Source organism: Lepidochelys kempii, chromosome 7 (genome assembly GCF_965140265.1).
Source record: "Lepidochelys kempii isolate rLepKem1 chromosome 7, rLepKem1.hap2, whole genome shotgun sequence".
In the NCBI taxonomy this organism is placed as follows: Eukaryota; Metazoa; Chordata; order Testudines; family Cheloniidae; genus Lepidochelys; species Lepidochelys kempii.
The window spans coordinates 105,715,264-105,741,980 of NC_133262.1; the positions used below are offsets into that span (position 1 = coordinate 105,715,264).

A 26,717-nucleotide genomic window follows, 5' to 3' on the forward strand; every position below is an offset into this window, starting at 1 on the left:
CCACTTCACAGCAGTATCTCTCTCTTTAATAAAGCCTTTTGAGAGGAGCACTTATACAACAGCCTAAATGCTTCTACCCCAGAGTAAAGATAAACCAACTCCCTTAACAAAAATCTGTCACAGGTAGGCTGGGCATCTCACTCTCCTTAGAGGACCAGCCCTGTGATAGGCTAAAGTCATTAGCAAGAAGATTTTGACCCTAATTAGGAGGCTGGAATAGAGATGGGAGAACCTCCCTGTTCAGACATTTGGATTGGATAAGTGCCTAAGCGTTGAAATGTTCATCTGAACCTTGTGTGAACTATTGGAACTTTTTAGGTCTGCAAAACTGAGCTGGGAGCTTCATAAGAACAGGCTTCCTTGCAGGATTTCCAGTGCTTTGTTCTGATAGAGGGTTGCCACATCTGAGATGCAGAAAAGCTGACCACTGACCAGTCCCACACCACAGATGTGAAGATGCCCCCTACCCGGGCTGGCTCCAGCTTTTTTGCCACCCCAAGCAGCGAAGGAGGGGAATAAAAACAAAACAAGCCTGGTTGAGCTGCCGCCGAAGTGCCGCCCCTTTCTATTGGCTGCCCCAGGCACCTGCTTCCTTCGCTGGTGCTTGGAGCCAGCCCTGCCCCCTACCATCTTCTCCCACAACTACCTTCCTCACCCAGCTTTTTACCCCTCTTTGATAGTGAGCCTCAGGTCTGTCCCGGTCCACAGTGCCAAGAGAAGCCACGGCAGTTTCAGCAGGTTGAGGGCCCGACACACAAAGCAGGACCGCACTCCTAGCCATGTTATTTGCACAGTAGTTATAAGATCCCTGCATGGCAACGTGTGCATGCAGCGTATAGGGAATGTTGGTTCCAGGTAGGAAAAAAGCCCAGCACACTAAATCTTTTCACCCACAGCCAGCAAGGCAGTACAAAAACTGGCCAGGCCAATTAAGAACCAATCAAGTGGCAACCCTATGATCAGCTTGGAACTGCTGAGAGCACTGCCTTTCTTGCAGTATTTTGGCATTTCTGTAACCAGAAAGCTCAGAGGCTTGTGAAAATGATGACTAATAATTTAAAATACATTAAGTGAACTTTTAAAACCATGAAACCTAGGTGTTAGCTTGAATTGGGAACAAAAATTCTTATTTAACCTGAATGGGCTCCCCCTTTTCTAGATTGAAGCCAGATAGCCAGGGGGAGGGGAAGTGGGTAATGGATGAAATAATTAAGCATGGGAGGGAGTTGAAATCGAAGTGCTATCTGTACAGTGAGCAGCTGTTTGAAACCCAAAGTACTTCAGAAAGATTGTCAAGGGCTGCCATGAGAAGCAAAACTAGTGAGATGTGGGAACAAGAAGGCCTGGATATAGTGTGCTGGTAAGTTTACTTAGCTCTTAAAAAAAGCATGTCCTTTCCAGGGGTGGATTACGGCATAAATGAATGGTGTGAATGATCTGGGCTCCATACTCAGATGGCTTCATCAATGGTGTATTTTCCAGTGGAATTCCTATGCCGTTCATGGTTTTGATTTCTCCAGCAGTAATCCCCAGTCCCTGCCAGCAGACTAGTTTCCAAAAGAACCCCCTCCCACTTTCCTCCTCTCCAGAAATACTCTTCCAGAAATACTGCTGAGCCAAACTGGGGCCTTCATTTCTTGGTTTGGGCCATGTTTCATTTTAATTGATCTATGGCTTAGGTTTCCTCAAACTCTTAACATTCTAATTATTTCTTGCACTGTTACTTTTCCTCTTACTTCTAACTTCTTCAATTTTCTTTACATTTTTCTGGAATTAGATAAATTACAAGTCTGGAATTAGATAAATTGCAGTCATACGAATCTTCTCTGAATGCACTGTGTGGGTAATAGCTCTCCACATGAAGAGTGTGTGTTTTTATTCAGGCCTCTCATTATCCAATATGAAATAGTAATAGCAGATTTATTTTTAAAATCTGTACTTATTACAGTGTCAGACAAATCTAACCTTTATATTATTGAAACTTAGGGAAGAAGTTTTTATTTTTAAAAGCTATTTTAAGACGAGTTGGACTGATTTTAGGTATTTCCTGTAACCAGCTCTGTATATAGGTCAAGTATTTAAGCTAACCTGTCTTCTAGAGAGTTAGAAGTCATTGTCAGAGGACTGTCAGGCTCGGTGCAGGAGAGGAATAGAGGGGAACTAAGGCTTATGCATAATCATGGGCAGAACTTCATGTAAATAAACCATCTAACCGTGAATTTAAAGTTGGTCTCTCTTCCTCCTGCTGGCCAGAAGAAGTTACTGCTGATTCAGGAAGAGAGAAACTGGAAGGGGCTGGTATATGCACCCTTCTTACTCGTTGTGACAAGGTGGAGGGCTGTATTCCCTGGCTGACTGTTTTATTTGTATTCTCTCAGCCCTGGGTCAGTTCTGTATTAGAGTTTGTCCCCCTGACCCCAGGTTCTTTCTGCTTCCTATGAGTGGAGAAAACTTTGGTAGGCTTTATGGTTAGCAGCATGTTCTCAAGCAAGAATTTGTAAGTGGCAAGGAGTGGGAGGGATGGCTCAAAAGTGAAGTGTTAAAAGTTGCACTTGCAGTGTTGACTTGGCCATGTTGCACATACGAAATATTTTCTGTTCCTGTTTTCCTTTGTAAATGCAAACTTTAATATATGCCATAAAAATATCAGAGAGACAATGTGGTTGAGTTAAGCTGGAGATACCTGAACTCATCATTCTGGATATAAAAGAGATTTATAACCTTGCATGAACTTAAGACAGATCATTTCCTGTGTCTGCTCCAGGCTTAATAGTTTAATGTTTTCTTTCTGCTGCAATGTGTTGTTTTAAACTGTTATCATTCTCTATCCGTCAACTGGTTCACTGTGTGGCCTGGTAATTCAGTACCTCCCCATGCTCCTCTGCCAATGTGCCTCAATCTTGACTGGAGGAGATACTGTTAGAGGTGATCGGACAGTTCAGGTTCCATATTCAGTCAGCCTTTGGATTCTGATTATCTTATGGGGCAATCAGTGCATCTTGTGATGCTTGTTTTTGTATTGTAGTAAGCACTGAACTGAGACTATAGATTCATTTCATATTATCAGCCAGAGGCATCAGATGTGCACTAGCGAATTTCAGGTGCTACTAATCAATGTTAAATTAAAACAATGACCTATAGGCAAAAGACTCTGTATGCCATTACTGGTCAACAGAACCATCTAGTTTCCATTCAGGGTCAGATTTTTGTTTCTCACGTTTGTTCTGCCATATCCTAATTGGCAGAGACATTCTGGACATGTGACAAAAATGCCTCACATGAACCTATTTTGCTCTCTTCAAAGGTTTTCAAACCTCAGACTGCTGCTTCTAAGGATGGCAGTGCATCTGCTTCAGTATCCTCTCCAGCATATGTTTCATATGAAGAAGTTCAAATTGGCCATAGCCCAGACCCTAGATTGACTGAAATATGGGTGGTATGCAGATCTCTTTAAATAACATTGATCAGAAAATGGAGTCACTTTTTTGGTTCTGGCTCAGCTTTGCAGTCAAGTGTGACAGATGTAGAAAATACTTCCTCACCAACAAGGGTGCCTGTATTGATGGTTATGAAGGTTAATGATTCTTTGTCACTAAATAGGATCCTATTTAAAATCAAAATCCTGGGCTGTATCCTTAAGCAGTGTAAATCACTGAAATCAATAGAGCTATGATAATTTACACGACTTGCAGATCTGATCCATGTATATGTGGCCATGAGAGTTACTGTAGTCTCACGTATGCAGTGCCAATCAACTCTGCAGCCTGCGATGGAGGAGGGTAGGGTTTCTTCCCTGTGATTCCCCCATGGGGATACTCAGTGCTTAGCCTGGTGTTCAGGCTGTGCTCTTGATGGAAGAATCTAAGCAAAAACCCATAAAGCTGGCCACAGCTCTTTATAGATGTTAGGTATGTCACATTTAGTCAAGTGGGGAAGAAGCATTCTTTCAGTCAAAAATATGGGACTGTCAAATGAAATTCTCCTTACTGTGTCAGGCACAGGTGAAGACTAATGGGAGCAGTTTAAGAAAGGAAACTAAGGCTGTTTTTGGCAGCAGTCACACAGAGAAAGTTTGGATGAAGGGGAAATGATTCCATATTTCTAGTGATTAGGATGTTGGCTACCTAATTAAGAAACAGTTTACAGTTTTTGTGCTACGTCAATTTTCTGTGGCAGCACAGACTTTGTACTTAAGCCTTCATAATGATATCAGGATGGGCAGATTTGTTTGTTCTTTTATTTTTCACATAGTCTGATAAAGTATTGTTCTTTCAGTCAGGACCGCAATTTCGCAATAGAAGTATGTAATAAACCTTACTTGGTTGTTAATTGAATGATGGAAATTGTGTGCTATCTTGCACTGGAGCATGGCTACACTGGAAAGTTGTCCCACTTTAACTATACCAGTATAGTTAAAGCAATACAACCCTCCTAGTGTGGATGCAGTTGTATCCATATAAAGTTGCACTATATTGATATAACTATTCCCCTGTGAGAAGGGGAAGAAGTATACTGGTATAAAGTCACCCTTTTATGGGTAGAAGTGCATCCACACACCGATGCTTTTACTGGTATAACTATTTGGTAAAGTTATATCAGTAAAATATGTAAGCATAGATCAGGCTATAATCATTCAGTGGTTGTTGTTTGGGTTAGCTGTCGAAAGACTGAAAGTCTTCATTTAACTGTATCCTTGACAATATACTCCCTGGTCCTTTTCCATTTTCATCCTTTGTCTTTGGGCCCAGAGTAATATCTAATGTAGCAGTAATCTTCTTAGTTCATGTTCTTCTACTTAATTGCATGGGCAAGGTTGAGATGTCTTTTGTGTTGTAACTACTGTTTGTGGCCCCTCTGTGGAATCTTTTTGGCCCCGCAGTGTATTTCAAGGTTTTGATATTTTTAAGATACTTTAGACACAAGCATATTCAAGAAGTATGCTTTTTCCACTGGTAGTTTTTGTCAAACACCCAGCCCTTGTGAGAGTGGTTTGCCTCTGTTTTTTATTTGAAATGCTTGGCTAAGTATGTTTGTTTGAATTTGCAAGAGAAGACTTATTCTTGTTTTTGACTACTGTGTTTAGTTTGGCTGCTTTACTTGGAATCATGCATTCTGTTCATCCTTGTGCCTTAAACTAATAACGGATGAAAATGTTTTGAATTAATGGATCACAAGTCAGCCTCACTTGCACTTAATTTTGAACTCATTATAATCATTATTACTTTAATGGTTTTAATCTCTAGCAGTTAAAGGGAAGAGATCTATTTCAGAGAGATACCAAATACACTGCAGTGTTCTTTTGTAGAAAATGGGGTGGGTTCCTCAGTCAATCTGGCTTGGGTATAAACGGGGATTATTTTTCTTTCCTCAATGGCACAGCACAACAGCAGTATCTCTGGGAGACATTTTGTCTCTGACAGGCACAGTTTGTTTCCAGGAGCCCTTTGGAAGCACAGCTACTGCAATGTTTTTGTGGAAGGTTGCAGTGCGCATTCCCTCCCACAGAGGGCAAGCTCTAATGATAAGTGCAGATGGAGTTCAAGTCATGGACACTGTCCATGCCATGAGAAGACTAGCACCACTCTGGAGGTGTAGTTCTTGAGCATTCTGCATGCAACAGCTGCAATTAGGTCCATCCGTGCAGGCAAAAGTGAGGGAGGCTCCTTGTGCCCATTACCCTTGCGCCTTACCCAGGCACAATCCGACCCAAAGGCATTTTTGTGATTGTTGACTGGTGACAGTCTGCCGTATGGCACTTCCATACTGTCTATGCCATAAATGACATAACTTCTTAGGCAAGATGTCTGTCAGCAGCAGCGGGCTCAGAAATTCCAGTTTATAATGTAGGCAAGCCAAGGTGGATGAGGTAATATCTTTTATTGGACCAACATTGCTTCTTGTTTCCTGGGCAAATGCAAGAAACAAAGATATTACCTCACCCACCTTGGCTTTCTAATATCTTGGGACCAGCACAGTTACAACACCACTGCCTGCAACAGTTCATAAAGCTGTATGCTATCTGAAGATTATCTGAAGCTCCTGAGTCAGAAAACATAGAAAGGAAATCTTCTAAAATCAGGTTTTCTGGGAAAATCTGCTTTCAGCTCTGCAAGAAACACCGAAAGATCCCAGTGCTAAATGTTATTTTGGCATTTCCAGAACTGACTGCAACCTGCAAGTGCTAAGGTGCATAAACATGACAAATAGTCTATAAATAAGTGGACTTTTCTGAATCTAAAAAAATGTTTGGTTTCATTTCAGGTTTGCAATATGGAAGTGGGGTAGTACTTACTTTATTCTATACTTATCAATTGTTTTACTTCAACTAGGGAAGAAGAACCTTTTCAATAAATCATGTGCCCAATTCTGCCATCTGGCGCACAGCATTTAGCTTACAGAAAGGGTGCAAGTTACAGTCAGTCTTTTCAAAAAGAACATACATTGCCACAAAATAAATTCTGCATTGTTCTTCTGTCATAGTAAGAGATGGGGACATAATGCAATATGCACAGCTTGCTCAGATTTCATGACCTCTGTAGAAAAAGCAAGTGTAGTCACAGTCCCGGATATGCTAGTTCAGTACTGAATTTATAGGTTCAGATGAAAGATAGAGTAGGGGAATAAATATACTTTAAAAACACTAGTCCATCCTAGGAAAGCATCAATTGTACCCTAGCCTCCCATCAAAGCCATGCAATTTTCTAATGAAACACAGCAACCACTGTATGGGGTTTAAGAGATTGGGAATTTTCCACTTAAGAAAGAGGTAATGTTTATCCCAGTGCTATAACATCCACTTCCCCTTATGGTACTACTGTAGAAACCTAAAAAATACCCTGCAGGTATGTTGTAACCACAGGAAGCAGCTCTGGTGAGAAAGATTCCTTTTATGTTAAGCATAGAGGACCTGGTCCAAAGTTCAAAGAAGTCAACTAGAGTCTTTCCATGGGCTTTGGATCAGGCCTAGAGGTGGCATAAGACTGTGCTGTTTACAAAGTTAGGAGAACTATTCATGGTAAATAACTTATTCAATTAATGTGTTTCTTACCTAAAAAATGATCCGTGAATGGACTTTAATAAATCTCAATTATTGAACATTTTATAGGAACACATTTCAGACTATGGGCTGTTGGTGAATTGGTCACTTTAATTGCTAGCTGCTCATGATTCATAGTGTGCCATTGATCATTGTTTCATGTACCATGTGCTAGGTAATAACACAACAGGATTAATTGTTTCTAAAACTAAAATGGCACTGTATTACGACAATGATTTATAGAGATGCTGCAAGTGCAGCTAGCATTCAAGCTATGTGCAGACAGACTTCCTGGTGCCTCCTCCAAATTTTTGTCTCCTGTAACGTGTGCTCCATGCAGGTTGCTATCATCACAGAGCAGCAGTTCAGGTAGACAGATTGTGATCTACAATGCAGGTAGCCCACTCAGGGGCTCCCTTCTCCTCAAACATCCTTACTTCTCTTTGAGGGGCACATAACATAGGTCATGATTTGGCCCTTAGAATCAATGTGCATAAAATTTTGCTGTCTGTTTTGCTTTATATAACAAATGTGCTGTTGCTGATCATGTCTATCAGACATGTCTATCAGATTTGGAATGGTGCCTGGATCAGAGATGGGCACTCTTAAGAGTATTTCCATTCAAATGTTTCTGCTATGTTGCAGGGACAGAAGGGACTTCAAAAGATGTGCTGGCACAAGGAGACATATATGATACATGGTAAAGGTATATCACACTGTCTTCTTTCACTATCTTCTTCCCCCCCTCCCCCGGCTCTATCCTTACAATCTCTGTGCATTTGGTATTCAATCTGTCCATTCTCTGCTCTATGTTTTAAATCTTTCTTCACTGAATTGTTTCATTATGCTTCCTCTGTTTTGTTTTTTTCCCCTGACAGTCTCTCCTAAGCAAAAGCATGAATCCAATAATGACTCATATTAGGGTCAAACTCTGAACGCTTCAATATTTGATTGGGATCAAAATTAGGCAAAATTACTCCCCTACCTAAATTCTCACTGATGGACATGTTAATGGAAACACAGCGTAAGCCTATATTAAATCAAATATAGAAACAGGAACAGAGAACTTGTCCTTCTCATAAATGACTCTCTTTCGGATTGGGTCTGGTATAGATCAGATGTACCTGAACCAAAACCTTGCATCCAGGCTCCCCTGAATGTTGATAAAATTTGGATCTAGATCTTGGCCTAAGGTTACAGTTGCAGCTCATCTCTTATCTATCATGGACACAGTGCCCAAACTCTGTAACATCAACTCCAGCATCAAACAGAGCTCCCCAAATCTTGTATGCTCGGACAGATTTACTGATGTTTTAAATTGAATGATTACTCAGTTTTTTGGTGGGGGAATTGAACACTGCTTCTGATTGGTATCAGGAATTGGGCCCAGCAAGCAGAGCCAATCTGTGGGCAAACTCATTAGAGCAGGTGGCTACACCACCTGATTGAAGAGTCTGCAGACCAGCTCTGAAGTCCAGCCCAGCAGCTGTTCAGTGGCTGCTCAAAGTGTTTGCCCACAGCTGTGATGGTGCCTCTGCCTGCTTGGCCCCAGCCCTGCGTCACTCCAGGTAACCCATCCTGACTCTGTTCTCTGATTCCTGACTTTGGCTGTAGCATCTGGCCTTTGACTCCAGCTCTGACCCTTGGCTCTGATGCCTGACTTAAGCTCTGACACTTGGCCCTGATTCCTGACTCTGGCTCTGATCCTGGATTTCGATTCCTGACTACTGACTGTGGCTCCAGCACCTAGGTCTGACTTCTGCTCTAGCCACTAGACATGACTGCCCACATTGGGGTCATAAGAAGATAAGAACGGCCATACTGGATCAGACCAAAGGTCCATCTAGCCCAGTATCCTGTCTTCAGACAATGCCAATGCCAGGGGCCCCAGAGGGAATGAACAGAACAGGTAATCATCAAGTGATCCATCCCCTGTCGCCCGTTCCCAGGTTCTGGCAAACAGAAGCTAGGGAAACCATTCCTGCCCATCCTGGCTAATAGCCAGGGATGGACCTTCTTCTCCATGAGCTTATCTAGTTCTTTTTTGAACTGATAAAGGAAATCTTGTTGAGAAAGTGAGCAGGCCCTAGCCACACCTATTTTTTGTAGGAGAGTTGGTGATTGGACCTGAAAGCAGAAGAGAATTATAGCGGGCATAAGAAACTGAGGAAGACGAGGAGAACCACGCATAGCTAAATCCATGAACTTGGATCCTCCAGTAAAGCAAGGGTAGCATACCAAGTAAATGAAGTGAGTCATAAACTTCTGTGAACATTTCACACTTATACGAGCACATCCTCAAGACAGCAGAATTTAGCTATAACATGTTTCCCCCCCCACACAAATGGTCCAAGACTATAAATATAACTGATTATTTAGACTAGATGGAGAATGTTGTTCCATTCCATCCAGCCCCAACAAAGGATGTCCATGGCAATATTTAATGACACAAAGCAATCAAAACATATTTTCAACTAAAATGCTCAGATAAAATCCTTTCAGGTGCACTGCATGTTTAGAATACTTTGCATGCCTGTGACATAATAGATTTTAAATGATGAGCTAAATTTCATATGAAGAGGCATAGAATATGGACAGAATTAGTTAGAGCTTTCCATACAAAATGTTCCATTACTGGAAGGTGAAAAGAAAAGGAGCACTTGTGGCACCTTAGAGACTAACCAATTTATTTGAGCATAAGCTTTTGTGAGCTACAGCTCAACTTCATCAGAATGCAGCCAATGAAGTGAGCTGTAGCTCACGAAAGCTTATGCTCAAATAAATTGATTAGTCTCTAAGGTGCCACAAGTCCTCCTTTTCTTTTTGCGAATACAGACTAACATGGCTGCTACTCTGAATACTGGAAGGTGAGTTATTCAGCCACACATTTCATTGGGAAAACTCAAAAGATTAAAATTTATATTAACTTTGGCCAAAGCCCATAGTCCTTAGGTTGATTCCAGTAGGTTTATTTCGTCTGTATAAGTACAGCATAAGGATTGCGGGATTTGCCTCAAAATAATGCAAGTAAAATATTAAAGATTAAGGTCCTGATCCAGCAAAGCACTTATTAACCAGGTGTTAAACTTTCAGCATGTAAGTAGCCCTTTGCCTTCAAGTTAACGTAAAGTTAACCATGTGCTTTGCTTGATTAGGGCCTGAATCCTGCCTATGCTCCACATAGTGTTCAGGACTGGAAAAGGGGAATCTGAGATTCAAACTACAGAAACAGCAGTATGCTCAATGAGGTTGGCCAAAGGGAAGAGCAAGACTGTACTGTGCTAACAGATATGCCTATCATGTTTGCAGCTAGCAGGGGTGCAGGAAAAGGGGAAGTGTGTGCCCAAATCTGGTAAGCATGTCTCCTGCCATCTATAGCAGGCACAAATCGGCAACGATTACAGTGGCACATTGCTGCTGGCAAAAGGAACAGCAGAGCTTCAAAATGGCCCCACATGCAATGGCAGGGTGTCTGTTACTGGATGCACCCTAAAACCATCACCACTGTTCATACAGGGCAGGGCTTTGGCGATGAGGCCAAGATTTGACCCACATGTGTCTTGACATACAGTATTAAAAAAGTTAGCATTATAGGGCCTGATTTTCGGAGGGGCTGAATACCCACAACTGCTTCTGGAGTTGGGAGCTTTGACTGTTCAGCATCTCTGAAAATCAAGCCCATAGTGTTGATATTCACAGAAATTCCACTATTTTAACTACAATCAGTTCTAGCCAAACTGTAGTGAACTACTTGAGCTCAGCTTACTGAGGGCCTGATTCAACTCCTACTGAAATCAGTGGGAGTCTTTTCCGAGCCCCAACATCAAGCCCCAAATGTCTAGCTAGAGATGTCTCTGGAAAAATATACAGAGCCAAAGCCATTATTGGTATATGGATGATTCTATATCAAATAAATATCGGCAGTGTCTTGACCTCCTTTAATCTTCCCCTGGACCGTGTGTCTATAACATAAACTCTAAATTAAATAAACATGTTGAAGTGTTGTGGGATTCTTATCTATTTAAAAATGACAACGCTCCTGGAGCTAAAACACATTTAGAATCATAAAAAATAAATAAGCAGTCAAAGTAAATTCTGCTTCCAAATGGCGAGGAGCCCGTCAGACTGCACAGGGAAAATATTTCTCCATTTACAGATGTGAATATCACTGTGTGGCTAAGAGTTAGACAAGCACAGATTTTTCTTGTGGGAATTCAATACGATCATAGATACATCTCTTTAAAATGATAAATATAAATAAATAAATAACAAGGAAACTTTTTCCCTAATAGAAGAACAGAATATACAACTAGAATTGATGGGAAATCTTTTAAAAATAAAATAGCCAATTTGGTGGCTTTGCCCTCAAAAGAGCAACAAAAGAGAACAGATTTCCAAACTGTGTCTATTAAATATAACAAAATATATGGCAATCTGTGCTTTTACCTGAAAAATTGACTCGGAAAAAAATAAAGAAATTAACAGTTGAGCTAGGCTAACTGACTTTTATTATTTCCATGTCCTCACAATAAATATTTGTCTATTGCTGAAATTGATCTGTAGTTCCAAGGATGTATATTTCCTAAATTTGATGAAGAATTGTGGACATTTGAGAACCAGGTTTAGCATAATTAGTTATAATTTCTTCAATGACTGGGAATGTAGGCTCATCCTGCCTACCAAATTATGAACCCATTATGTTTCTGAGCATTTGTTTCCAGATGTGATCCCATAGAAATCAGTGGGACTGCTTAAGTGAGCAACTGCTCACTTAATTGTGAGCCTTTGAGCGAGGCCTTGGTTCTCCACCAGTGTTGCCTACCTTTCAGCTCAGTGCACTCTAAACTGCAACAGAACTTGGGCTGATCAATACTTTGGTCTTGCAAGTACAGATTGCAGGACATAGTGTGTATTTGAAACCATCTTCAAAATCTCTGCCATACAGAAAAGTTGTGGCTAATGTCTTGGCTAATGATGCTGCTGCATCAGAAACGCTGGCTGGTCTTAGCTGAGATATACAACATCCACCAAAATAGTACTAGGCATTATCTGAAGGAGTGGACATTGTATCATGGCTTCTAAGAGGTACTGTACCTCTAAATAATATGTTTTCCAGCGGACAAGTTATCGTCTCTAGTTAGAATAAACCAGGCCATATATTGATGGGTTTTACCTAGAACTTTTAAACATTTTCTGAAATTCTGAGGATCCTTCCACACCATTTAGGCCATGAGTCAGCAGGGTACTTAAGTGCATGCCTAATTTTAAGCAAGTGAGCAGTCCCATTGACTTCAGTGAGACAGTTCAAATACTTACAGGTAGGCACTTGCATAAGAAACTTGCTGAACTGACACCTCAGTCCCTAAACTATGTTTCTAATCCAAACCATTTTGAATTTGTTTTTGTTTTGTTTTGAAGAATTTGAAATCCCTGAATCAGAGTCATCTCCTCACCCATATGATTTTGGTCCTGGGTCAGATCTGAATGCAGGAAGGATCTGTTTTTTCTGCCTGAAATAGCAGATATTTGACAAGATTTCTACCATTTGAGACAGAAATCTCACAAGAACAGCTCTTAAAATACAAATACTGTGAAACATTTTATACATGTTCTCAAAATGAAGTAATAAATTAAAAACTCAAGGAAACAAAGCAGAAACCTAACCTAAAAGGAGACTCCTATAAAGGACTTTTAATATCTGTGCCTGTAGTAGACTGGCAAATTTAGATGGGTTGCTGTGTCTTATATTCAGAACCTTGAAGATTATTAGACCAGGTCCTATTGGAAACTTTCCCGTTTCCACACCCCCACCCAACTAATAGATTGAAACCCTTTGTTTGGTAAAATCTGTAAGTGGTACAAACTTTTCTTACCATTTGTGTTGTCGATGGAAGTGACATGTAAGTGAAACAACTGACTCTCTTAAAAAGTTAGAAATCCTTTATTATAGGCCCTCAACTTTAAAGCAAAATCAAAGATTGTCTTTTGTGAAAAACATCACGAATCCCATACGCATTTGCTGCTCTGAACAACAGACTTGATGACACCAAGATCATCACTAATATTAGCAAGTTAATAGTTGGTAGCAGATAAACGTAAAGCCAGAGCCAAAAAACTTCTTTGAAGAATGATGTTGTTCCATTCCCAGTTTGGCATAGCTGCCAGAGAAAGAGGTACTGTGAGTGGAGGAAATGAGATGTTTTTATTTAAGGTCAAAATTTTCAATCCAGAGCTGGGACAACATATTTTATTTTTCTTAAAGAGAGATTTTTTCAGGTGACTTCGAGTTTTGTTGACTGTGTGCATTAGCCTTTACCTATGGAGACTATAGTTGAAATTCTATCTTAAGTTTTGAATGGAAGTAACTGCTTTTCTCAGAATTCTTTGTAAGAGATTTTCCATGGCTCTTAGTGTGAAAGGCACTTTAAATGGGGCATATTATTAATTTATTATTATATATACCTTTTTATATGATGGTAGCATCTAGAAACCCTAATCATCACAAATGGGGACCCCTGTTGCTAGGTACTGTACAAACATAGAGGCAGATACTGTCTGTGCCCTGAAGATCTTAAAACTATAAATGCTACACTTTAGTATCACTGGTTTTATGAAGTTTCAAGCATTGCAAAGATAAAAGCCACATGCATTCACTTCTATCATCAACCTTAGTGTCTAATCCTGCTAGCACTTACATGCCTGCCTAACTTTAGGTACTTTTGTTCCCTGGGACTACATATGTGAATGTACTCAGGTGCAGAAGAGTTTGCAGGATTATGCCTTTAGATTGATTTCTAAATCTGTCCAGAGGGTTGAATTTGTAGGAGTGAGACAGGGAGTTCTTATTACCGGTTCTTCTCAGCCGTGTAACTTACTCCCAATAGAGGTCTTTCAGAACCCTAGGCTTATCTTGTTTAGGGAACAATATAAGATGAAACACTCATATATAACGAAATATAATTAAAACAAACAAAATTCCCTCTAAGCTACTCCTTCCTCTGGTTTTCCCAGTGCATCCTGTCTCTTCTCTGTTTCTGTTAATTAGATTGAAAGCTCTTCTGAGCAGGGTCTGTCTGCATTTTGTCTCATGTGCAGCACTGAGCCTATTGTTAGTGTTAAAAAAATACATTAATATTAAATGTTTATCATTCTAATGGTCCCACTCCTGTCTCCATTGTAGTCAGGAGTTTTGCCATTGACTTCAGCAAGACCAGAAACCAGCCCTATTGCTGATGAAGTGTCCAAACCTTTTTTCTAAGGGTGAGCAAATCAATACTTGCACAGTTTGTTCTGCAGCATAATCCCAGTTCCATTTTTCTAGGAGGAGTTTACATCATGGATGAGCTAAGGGAGAGAACAAGAAATCCTATGTCCTTTCTGTCAGTTTTTGTATAATGATTGGAGATGGGCCTGGATCAGATCCTCAAATCCAGACATCTGTGGATTTCAGAAGAGTGATTTCAATCTAGACCTGAACCTACACAAGAACAGCCATACTGGGTTAGACCAAAGGTCCATCTAGCCCAGTATCCTGTCTTCTGACTGTGGCCAATGACAGGTGCCCCAGAGAGAATGAACAGGCCAGGTAATCATCAAGTGATCCAATTTCTGTCGCCCATTCCCAACTTTTGGCAAACAGAGGCTAGGGTCACCATCCCTCCCCATCCTGATGTATCTACCCTCCATGAATTTTTCTATTTTTTTTTTGAACCCTGCATTGGTAATTCCTTGGTAGCTATGGCATATGTAAGGCTGTGTTCACAGCTCTAAATCAAAGCAGAAAGGGAGGATGGTCTAGTCATGGTTAGAATACTAGCATTGGGAGACCTGGATTCAGACTCCTATGTGAACTGTTTCTCTCTATGCATCCATTTCCCTTCCATGAAAAGTTGATAAGAGAACTTTCCTACCTCCAAAGGCTGATATAAGGATAAATACATTAGAGATTGTGAGGCGCGCAGATACTGTGGTAATGGAGGTCATACAAGTACCTTCGACTAGAACTTTTCTGATTTAAAAAAGTACAGTAGGATCTTTCTGATGTCTTATCTTCCAAAGTAAGATCTCAAGGCTGGATTTTGCTGCAGTACTGTACAGTACTGGCATCTGCTATTTTTGTTCAAAACTGTGCACCATTTGAAGCTTATAGAGGTGGCCTCTTGTTTCAAATTTGCCCTGTTTGTGCTTACTCATTGCTCCAGCAGAGCTCTGCAGTGTGGTCTCCCAGACCTCCCTGAGAGATGCTATTGTACAATGTGTGTGCATGTTTGAAGTCTCCAGAATGTGCTTTAATTGAAAACAACTTGACACAGTAGTAAATGCCAAAAGAAAAAAATAAAAGGCCACTCTGCTGGCATTTTGTACTGACAAGCACTTGACAGGAAATACTGTGCATATCTGTGGCAAAGGAAGGGTATGGCAAAGAAAAAGAACTATTAAGGAAAACTTAAAGGTCCAGACCCTCAACTGATGAAAATCAACATCACTCCACTGATTTCAGTGGAGCAGCCATCATCTCATTGGTTTCATTGTGCTATCCCGATTTACACCAGCTGAGGATCTGACCTATTTCGGTCTCTCACACACACACATATGCACACACACATATACAAAAGTAGCTTTGGATAATATATATTTGTTTGTTTTCCTCATTTTTTAATAAAACTTTGTCGTTTTACAGGTTGCCCACCGCTTGGTTTAGAGACATTAAAAATTACTGATTTCCAGCTCCATGCTTCTACAGTAAAGCGATATGGCCTTGGGGCCCACAGAGGAAGGCTTAATATTCAGGTAAAATCAATTTTCTTTGTAAGTGGTAGAATGGCTTAGGGTTGTAGTGTTCTGCAGACAGTGCTAATGGATGGTTATAGGTTTTGACTACCTTGTCAGCTCACATTATTCAAATGAAGGGAAATATTGAATTACACTGGTGGATAGGGTTGATGAAGAGTTCTGAAGTTGTGGGGTTTGTTCTGTGCTTTAAAAAGCTCTAAATTTTATGCTGCTTAGAATTCAAATCTTAATGAAATTCCATAAAGTAAAGATGATGAGGTGGAGCGGAGCGGGGAAAAGAATCTTCCCTAATGCGTTAACAGAGCACAAAGAAGAGACGGTAAGGATATATGAGAAGCAAAAACATTTTGTTTCATTATTTGCCTGTAAATAATGATCGTGGTGAATAGAAAAAACATTTTAAAGCAGTGGTTCCTAAACTGGGGTTCATGAAATATTACAGGGGATTCTTGGGAAAAAATTCCCTAATGGCAGACAGAGCTGTCCCTAGGGACCCTGGGCAGCATGGGGCCAGCAGCCTGGAGCCCCTGGACTTCCAAGAGCTAAGCAGATCAAAGCAAGCATATCTATCACACTGAGGAGATTTAAACTTCAAGACACCTTAAAAGAAATGGGAAGGGAGGTGGATATTTTTTGCTGTTTTTAAAATTAAATAGGCAGCTAGTATTGTTTTTTAAATTGTTATGAAGAACAAGTTTCAGCTTTGTTGTAACATGCATTGTTTGTCTGGACTGCTGAAGACCTGAATGTTTGTGTAGGAGGAACTCTTTGAGTTGGCTTCTTAAATATCTTCATGCTGTTTCACATCTGACACTCCTTGATGAAACATAGGAGCCTTGTCTTATAACAGGCTTATTCAAAGTGATACAAGCTTCGAAAGTGAGATCTTGGAAGAGTGTTGCCGTTTTCATAATGTAATACAAATACTGTAATGATAAATAATAATTAATAACAAATAGTGTGTAAATAAGCATGTCATAAAACAAATTTTATATTTCCAAGATCACTGCTTTTTTAATTTATACTCAGGAGAAAATCCCTGGAAATATTCATTTTTAGGAGGGGGTTCACAAGACTTGACATTTTACTGAAAGGGGTTCACAGGTTGTTAAAGTTTGGGAACCACTGTTTTAAAGCAAAGTAATTTGTCACCAGGCAGCTTTTCCCAGGCAATGATACTTCTACCAAAAAATATAGCAATTTGGAAGCCACTTATATATGTTCTTGTGTCTCCTGTGTTGGCCACCTTCTCTTTATATGGTGTTATCTCTTTTATTCCAGCCTGTTTGATGTTTGTTTGATGCTTGTTGCTATATACTGCCTTACATTTTATATTGTAACCTGCTTGCACTGTCTTCCATACGTAATTGGGATCTCTGGCTACCCCGGTGCCACCATGAGCTATTTAGTTCCTTTAAATTAGAGAGTGAATTAATTGTGAAATGTCTGATTTTGGGGCATTGGCAGAGGATTGAGGGCAGTCACACAAACATCTTGACACTGAGACCAAAGGCAAGTATATTGTAGGCCTAATTCACCCCTGAGTTACTCTACTTGTATGCTGGTGTAAATCCATTGAAGTCAAAGGAATTAAACCGGCATAAAACTGGAGTTATGTGGTATGAATCAGTTTCCATATATTTATTAACTGATTAAGCAAATCAAGGAACATATTTAAAGGAAATCTACTTACCCTAGCTGAGACGTTAGTGATAGAACAGAGCCATGGATCAGATGGCTTTGAGGAGAGTGGAATTTAGCAACATTAATTTAGAAGTGACCTTTTCTTGCTGTGAAATTCTTTCCAAACTTGAGAATTCAGCTTGACACTTTCCTTTAGCCCAATAGAGTGGAATCCAGTTAATGAAGTAATTTGATTCAGTCTGCAGTTACTTCCAAGATGGTTCCTTCAGTCTCTTCCCTCCAATGCACTCACCAAAACCAGAATCAGTGTGTTGTTCAAAGGGCAAACAGGATGGTGATGGATTTGTTTAAAGCTTGAAAGTGTACTTTAAGTATAAAAATAGGTGAGGGGTCCACTCTCAGGTTTATGACTAGATCAAAACCCTGTAACTGGAATGTGAACAGAAAAGGGGCTCCAGCCAACTATTCCTTTCAGAACATCCAAGTGACACTCAGGCTGAACAGTTTCCATAATGACATTTGGTTGTTTGTTCAGGCTTCTTGTCTCCAGTCTGCTAGGTTACAGGGTTTTGCTGGGCCACAGAACTCCTTTCTTTCTTGGGTCTTTCTCTCATTTTGATCAGTGTCCAACTCTTCCTCCTGCAAATGAGCTGCTGCCACTTGCTATTTCCCAGCAGTTCTCCAGACACCACTGGCTGTGACTGTAATATCTGTACCAATTTTTAGATAGTGGCTCCATTTTTCTCCACAGTGAAGCTCAGGCTTCCATCTCTGAAGCATTTCAGCCTTTAGGTCAGGGGTGGCCAACCTGAGACTGAGAAGGAGCCAGATTTTACCGATGTACATTGCCAAAGAGCCACAGTAATACATCAGCAGCCCTCCATGAGCTCCCCACCCGCACCCAGCGCCTTCTGCTCACTGGTAGCCTCACCGATCAGTGCCTCCTGCTCCCTCCCCACACTTCCTGATTAGCTGTTTTGTGGCATGCAGGAGGCTTGGAGGGAGAGTGGGAGGAGCAAGAGCATAGCAGGCTCTGGGATGGGGCAGGAAGGGGTGGAGTGGGGGCAGGGCCTGTGGCAGAGCCAGGGGTTGACCAGTGAGCGCCCCCCGGCACATTGGAAAGTTGGCACCTGTAGCTCCAGCCCCGGAGTCACTGCCTATACAAGAAGCCGCATATTAACTTCTGAAGAGCCTTATGGGGCTCCGGAGCCACGGGTTGGCCACCCCTGCTTTAGGTGGTCGCCTGAGGGCTGCAGTGAACTCTCCAACAAAGAGTCCTTTAACCCCAAAGACCAGTCTTCTTTATTTCAAAAATATTTTTTCAGTTGTGTTCTTCATTCTCTAGTTTCAGATCTTTGTTTAGAAAATTGATCTATTTTCCTACCGCAGAAACAAATGCTTCAGCCTGTCATAACTCTGTTTGATGCAATGTCTTATTCCACATATCTATTTCCATGTATTGTGTAAATTGCCATTTCCATGTAATGTGTAAATTCTGGCAAACATATTCTCTTCTGAACTTTCAAGTTTGTTTTGATTATTTTCTGGTATAAATACTTTCATGATCCTATCACTCTGGGAGGCTTGTATACAAATAGCACAAGAGTACCTAATCTATGACAATGTTGAAACTTAGGAATTTATCTCTTTTCCTTTTCCTGTTTGAGTGCCACCTATTTCTCTTCTACAACTTTATCTCTAATAGACAGCTCCAGTAATCTTCAAATTGTACACTTTCTACGACCAGATAACCAGTCAGTAATCCCTTAAACCAGCTCAAACATTTGGAGCACTTACTGTGATTGATAGTGCATGTAAAAGTGCATTCTGCAGTTTTTTTCTTTTTCAGATACTCCTAGTTTGCAGCCTGGCCTAAAACACCTAAGGTTCCAATATATTCAAGTTGATGATATCACTCTTCCCAGATTTCCTCTCAGTCACTTAATTTTTCATGTTCAACTTCAGTTCAGGATTACGATCTCTAAATTTTGGTGATATTGGGGAAATATATAAATGAGACTTTTATTTATAACCAAATTTGGGAAAAATGCTGTCTTTGACGTTTCAGTTTGAAATTTAGATTAATTTATAAGTACTTTATGATTGAGAGTGGAGGTTAAAGTCAATTACACGTGAAGACCGGCTTTAAAGTTTGAGGCAGGAGTGCAACTATGTGCATTTGGTTGTTTGTACGGTATGCAGTTGTGTTATTTATTTAACACACTTCTTCTTAAATGTGATCAGAGAGTGAAACTCAACCTTGGGCAGAGGATCAGCATATTATCTATGCACTTCAGCCCCTTAAACCACTTAAACTCTGGCTAGAAGGTTTAAATGCGATGAAGGTGGTGCATAGAACTTTGAATTTCACCCAGTATGCACCCGGTAGATTCCACTCTCTTTTAAGTATCAGAAGATGAGTTTGTGTGTAGTCTTGTTTCTTGTGTCACTGTTACAGGATAGAGCAAACACTGAAATCCACAATCATTTTTGACTATTACAACAAATACTTAAGTTACTTCATACTAAAGAAATGCTAGTGACATTTTGCAGTTATATTTAAGCAAATAGTAGTTATATTTTTGATGGTGTACTGCAATATTCACCATGATATTTCTTAATTTATTAGTTTCTATACTGCCACTCCTTTATGTTGGCAGTAACTACTCTAAAAGGAACATGAGCTGGTTGAAAGTACAACTCCTGAGCAATTTCAGATCTACAGGCTCCCTGTGGTGAAACAATTATTGCCTGAGAGGATCTTACTGTTGTCCATATTCCGTTAGGAATTATGTACACGTTAAACATGGATAGATTGCTACTGGTGTAAATAGTTGCTTGCACTGCAGCTGACTTACTGGGTGTTGATTTCATAGAAGACTGAAATTTCTGCCTCTATATTTTTAGTACATTTAGGGCTTAATATCTTCACCCCTGATACAAAAGTGGGCTCTTTGAATTGTGATAATATGGGACAATATTTATATTCTCTTGTATTTGGGAAGAGAACCATAATGATTATGAGTTGAGATCAGACGTGCTTTGGTGTCATATTAAAAAGATGGATGAACTTTCTATGAAACTTCAGCCTTACTTCTAAATTTACACTCATGTACCTTATGAACAATCATTTGCACCCACAATTTTGCTTGAATTTCAGCATCTAACAGCTGAATTTACAGGCACTTGATATGCAAGCAATGATATGCTGAATTCCTAGTTAGCTGTGCTCACAAATTATTTTTTATGAATCATTGCAGATGCAATTTTAGAGGGCATTTCAAAAATATTAGCCCATAACATTCAATATATGGTATAAAATAATACTTAGCACTTATATAAAATGTTTGGATCGATAGAGCTCAAACTGCTGAACAGTGGTAAGCAAGCGTTTCTATTCCAATTTTACAGCTGGGGAAATTGAGTCAGAAGTTAAATGACTTTTCTCTAAGAGCCCACAATGAGTCAATGGCACAATTGGAAGTAGAACCCATGACACCGGACTGTCTAAAATCCTATGAACTTGGCCACTGCCTCAAAAAATGTGCTGATATAGTTCAACAGAAGTGCTTTAATTAATGGGAGATACATATCTGCAGGCACAATTTGGTCCTGTGTTGAACTTTAATACCACGTTATATGAATAGATGTACAGAGTCCAAGACCAGAAGATACCATTGTGATCATGTGGTCTGACTTCTTGTACAACATATAGGCCATAGAACTTTCCCACAAATAATTGCTAGAACATATCTGGTAAAAAAGAAAAAATTACCCTCACCGTTAAAAATTTACTCCTCATTTCCAGTCTGAAATTGTCTAGATTCAACTTTCAGCCATTGGACTGAGACATTGAATAATACAATGTATCATACCAAAATCAGGGAACTAAAAAGTTAGTCACAACCTGCGCTGACATACACCTTGTGCTAACTCATTGACTTTACTAGGCTGCACAGCAGCAAAGAATTTGCTTTGGCATGTATTGTACAGTAATAAAGCCTGTCCTTGCTCCTACTGAAGTCATTGAGAGTGCTGCCATTTAATTCCATGTGCCAGCGCTGGGTTCATAAATAACAATATATTTGAAAGATAAGCCATAACCAAAACTCCATAAACAAATTTCAGATCCAGATCTAGGTTTAGATCTGAGTTTGCAGCTTTGAAATCTACCTCTGTAGTGGCCTGCATCAGCACACCAACCCTGAACACCTGGAATTTTGGAAAAGTTTAAATTCCAAGTTCAAGAACATTTAGATTTGGGGATTTGGAACTGTCTGTAATAAAGATCCTAACCGACTTGGACCAGGATTCAGAATTTGAAATCTCTAAAATTAAAGTAGTTATTTAACATGCAAATTAAAAGACTAAAATCGCCTGATTTAATACTTTGGTTGATTTTTAGCCCATCTTCTCCCCTGCTTCCACTAATCCCTTCATCCTCCTAGTTATAAATTTACTGAATCCATGCTTAAAAATGAGCTCTTGAAAAATTACACTTTTGGCCATGCTTAAATCATAATTCTAATCCCTTAACTCCCTTAATTAAGTACATGGAAGTTTAAATTGATGTAAATATTTTACATGGGAGTTTGTGTATGTGTATGCAGAGTACATTTCCCCATACTACACACATTATACACAGTACATTTCCCCATACTAATTTCTCCCTACTGTTACTCACACCTTCTTGTCAACTGTTTGGAATGGGCCACCCTCATTACCATTACAAAAGTGATTTTTCCTCCCTTGGTATCCTAATGTTAATTGAGTTGTCTCGTTAGCACTGACCCCCCCCCCACACTTGGTAAGGCAACTCCCATCTTTTCATGTACTGTGTATACCTACCTGCTACTGTATTTTCCACTCCATGTATCTGATGAAGTGGGTTTTAGCCCATAAAAATTTATGCCCATATAAATTTGTTAGTCTCTAAGGTGACACAAGGACTCCTCATTGTTTATGTTTTATCCTGTTTATCTTTAATACATATTTATAAAGTCTCTCTGGCTAGCTCTTGGGAGTTATTTGGGAGATACCAAGCATTACAAACTGTTCGTGAGCCATTCTTGGAATTGCCATGACCGCAAAGAAGTCCACTTTATAACTTCTGTAAAACAGAGTAAGGAGGAGGTACAAAAGTGTTAAAAAGCCTCTGTGTAGTGGCTATGAACAAAGCAAAGAGCCTCTGTCCTTTATAATAGTAATAACCACCTGGGTGCAGGGTATTCACAGGGGCTTACTACAGAGTGCCTCCACACATAATTACATTGCGGCTGGCCATAATTTCCCAGGAGATGGCCTGTGATCAGGTAGGTTTCAGAGGAGGAGCTGTGTTAGTACATAGCCCCTCTGCCATGTACCCTGGCCAAACTGGACAGTCTCTACGTAAAAGAATAAATGGACACAGATCAGACGTCAAGAATGATAACATTCAAAAACCAGTCGGAGAACACTTCAATCTTTCTGGTCACTCGGTTACAGACGTAAAAGTGGCAATTCTTCAACAAAAAAACTCCAAAAACAGACTCCAACGAGAGACTGCCGAATTGGAATTAATTTGGAAACTGGATATAATTAACTTAGGCTTGAATAAAGACTGGGAGTGGATGGGTGATTACACAAAGTAAAACTATTTCCCCATGTTTATTCTGGCCCCCCTGCCTCCCCCCCTCACTGTTCCTCAGACGTTCTTGTCAACTGCTGGAAATGGCCCACCTTGATTATCACTACAAAAGGTTCCCCCCACCCCTTGCTGGTAATAGCTCACCTTACTTGATCGCTCTCGTTACAGTGTGTGTGGTAACACCCATTGTTTCATGTTCTCTGTGTAAATAAATCTCCCCACTGTATTTTCCACTGAATGCATCCGATGAAGTGAGCTGTCACTCACGAAAGCTTATGCTCAAATAAATTTGTTAGTCTCTAAGGTGCCACAAGTCCTCCTTTTCTTTTTGTGATCAGGTAGTTATTGCTTAATTGCAATTTCTTCAGATTCAGTTGCATTCATCTGGATTTTATATGGCCAGTTCTGAGTCATTCCTCCTTATTTGAAAAAGTTGGGAAACTGTATGTTTGTTATTTATTGGCAGAATACAGTAAGTGTGAGACATTTATGGTTAGTGGTTTACGTGCAGGATGAGGCATCAGGTATTCCTAAATTCTGATATAATCTCTGACCCTGACTAGTTGTGAGGCCTGGATGTCCCCAGTGATGGAGATGAATGTCCCTGTGAATCAGAAGTAGTGGAATGTGTTGATCCCATTTGCATGAACTATCTGTTCTCCAAAACTACTTTAGGAGGAGAAGGCAAGGGTTCCACAGCAGGGGAGTCTTTCCTCTAAATGAGTCAGTCTATCACAGAGACATTTGCACAGCTCAGAAGACTTCATGGGTAATTTGTGCTGGACAGAGACTTTCTGAGACTGCTGGCACAGAAAGGTAGGTTGGGTTGAAGCCCTGTTCAAAATCAGGCCAGTCAACCCTAAATTAAATTTGTATTTCAGGATCTTGGCTTTTTAAATGATTTTAGAATATTTTTCCACTTTGGCCATGATGTTTTCTTTCCCAATGTATATAGGTCCTGAGAAGGGGAACTCCATCAGAGTCTTAGAACATCTGTGTAACCAAAAGAAGGAATGGAATGAATGATGATTTCATGTTCTCTTATTTTTTCCATGAAAGGCTTTTGAGTTGTCAATGATGATTTATGAAGACAGCTTTGTCTTCTTTTCAGGCAGGTGTTAATGAAAATGATTTTTATGATGGTGCTTGGTGTGCAGGACGAAATGACCCATACCAGTGGATTGAACTAGATGCTCGAAGGCTAACAAAGTTCACTGGCATTATCACACAAGGAAGAAACTCTCTCTGGTTGTAAGTACATGCTTATTTTGCTGTCTATGATTCTAAAGTTTGGATCTAAATTTGTTCATTTTTTCTCAAGAAAGAAAGAGAAAAAGAAGAGATGATGGGACATGATAATAGTTAGAGCAAGCAATTAAACAGAAAAAAGATAAAATGCATGCTGTTTATACAGTATTGTGTACATGGAAAACTAATCTGAAGGTAGCAAATTACCACACCCTTAAACTACACATGTCAATAAAGCAGGACAACACACTTTGATAACCCTCATCATTACCACTTAAGTGATGAGTAACCCTGTGTACCCAAGTACGATTATCTAAACCAGTGTGCAATTTGCTGATATTAAGTTTCCTGTCTGTTTTCCAATATTTAATAATTATCCATTATATACAATGCTTTTATGGTTTTCAGAAAAACGCAATACAATTTTAACAGGTTTCAGAGTAGCAGCCGTGTTACTCTGTATTCGCAAAAAGAAAAGGAGTACTCGTGGCACCTTAGAGACTAACCAATTTATTTGAGCATAAGCTTTTGTGAGCTACAGCTCACTTCATCGGATGGTTTTTCCACGGAATGCATCCGATGAAGTGAGCAGTAGCTCATGAAAGCTTATGCTCAAATAAATTTGTTAATCTCTAAGGTGCCACAAGTCCTCCTTTTCTTTTTGCGAATACATTTTAAATGATCTAAAAGAGATGGTGTAAATCTTTGTCCAGATGAATGTACATCTGCTATGTCATGCAAGTTTATCTGAAAGCTGAACTAGTACAGGGTTCTCAGTATATATTTTTTTCTTGGTTTTATTTGTTGCATCAGGAAGAAAATATTATGTTGTTGCTAGCTATCATTTATTCATCACAAATGCGTGTGGCACCACAGAGAGCAAGTGTGAGGGGCGGTACTAGCTCTGAAGGGCTTAGCTTCAGAATAGATGATTGACTAGGAGGGATGACTGACAAGTGGGATTTAAGGAGAGGAAGGATAAAAGTGACTAATATTATGGGATTGCTTTGGCTAGTTCTGAACACATAGGTCTTGAATTTTCAAACACACTCATGTAGGCACCAAAATAGGTGTCCAGATTTTGAGAACACTTCAGCATGTTACATGCAGTGCTCTCTTAATCTGACTGTAGATGTCACCATCTGAACTTCTGGATGCTGAACTCTCTTGTGAAAATCTGGCCCACAGTGATGTCAGGTTGTTAAGTTTTGTTTTTAAATATTTTTATTCTTTCTAAATGACTGTACCCTTTAATGTGTGTCTACTTTCCTTCCTTCCTCCTTGTTTGTTCTAGCAAGTAAGAGTGGTAAAAAGGGAATAGGGAAATGGGGGTGCTAATGATGAGTTAATGGGGGAAAGAGAAGGTGGATAGAACGTGATAGAAAGGGAGGATAAAAATAGAGATGGTGAGGGAGAAGTATATGATGGATGATGGGTAGGGGAGTGAGGTACATCAGCAGGGGAAGTGATAGAAGCAGATGTTAGAGTCAAAAGGAGAAAGTCTAGTACTGGGAACATTTGGCGATATCAGAAGGTGAAAGTTCTCTTTTCTGCTGCCTGCAATAATGGCTGTAGGACTTCAGGTGGTTTAATGGCCTTTTACAGTCTACCCTAGTAGCCGCTTCTGGCAGGGTGATGGGCCTCATCGTGGTTTGGGTGGGCTGTGTGGCCTGTTGTCCCAGAGTGGCTGCTCACTGGTCTGATGTAGGTAGGTGGGAAGGGGATTTGTAGACTTGACTCTCTTCCCTGGTTCCTTGCTGCTGTTGACTGGGAGGGCAGCCAAAGTGGCTATTTATTGCCCAAAGGTCTATATAAGAAGATGCTGTTGTATCACCTGAGGTAGTGTCCCATTTTTAATTAAAAAAAAAGACACAAGGAATATTCCTTATTCGAATGAGAACACATGTTGGCAAAGAGAGCCAGGGAATACCCATTTGCTGAGTTATGCTCTGTTAAAGGAAAAGATAGCCAAACTTGCTAGCCAGTGGGAGACTTGATTCAAACCTTGGAGAGTTTACCAGTGAGAAAAAAACCTCAAGGCACCAAAATATACTAGCTCCTTCCAATCAGACAGGTTATCACTGGGTCAAGGAACTGATCAGATCAAGTTTAGTTAGTGCTCTGTGCTGTTGGAAATAAAATTCAAATGCTGGACTCTTCCCCCACCCCGTTTACACAGGAATACAAGTCTGGAATCTCTCTAGAAATGCCATGTTTCGAGGGTGTGGGCTGTCATGTTACAGTAATAAAGAATTACAGAAGAAGTCACTTTCTCTTAACACTGAACATGGAACTTTATTACAACAAGAAAAAAAATTAACTCCAAAGCTATTCTCTGTGCTTCACTGCAGAGCTTCTGCCTAGGTTAGA

At 40.1% G+C, this 26,717-nt stretch overlaps 1 protein-coding gene across 1 annotated transcript in view; it reads left to right on the forward strand.

Annotated features, from left to right (window-relative positions):
• Positions 1–26,717, forward strand: part of CPXM2 (carboxypeptidase X, M14 family member 2) — a 103,628-nt gene that overhangs the window by 17,142 nt on the left and 59,769 nt on the right. The window contains exons 3-4 of the mRNA XM_073354133.1: positions 15,717–15,826; positions 24,211–24,350. Of these exons, the coding sequence (XP_073210234.1) occupies positions 15,717–15,826; positions 24,211–24,350 (250 nt within the window). The remainder of the gene's footprint in view (positions 1–15,716; positions 15,827–24,210; positions 24,351–26,717) is intronic.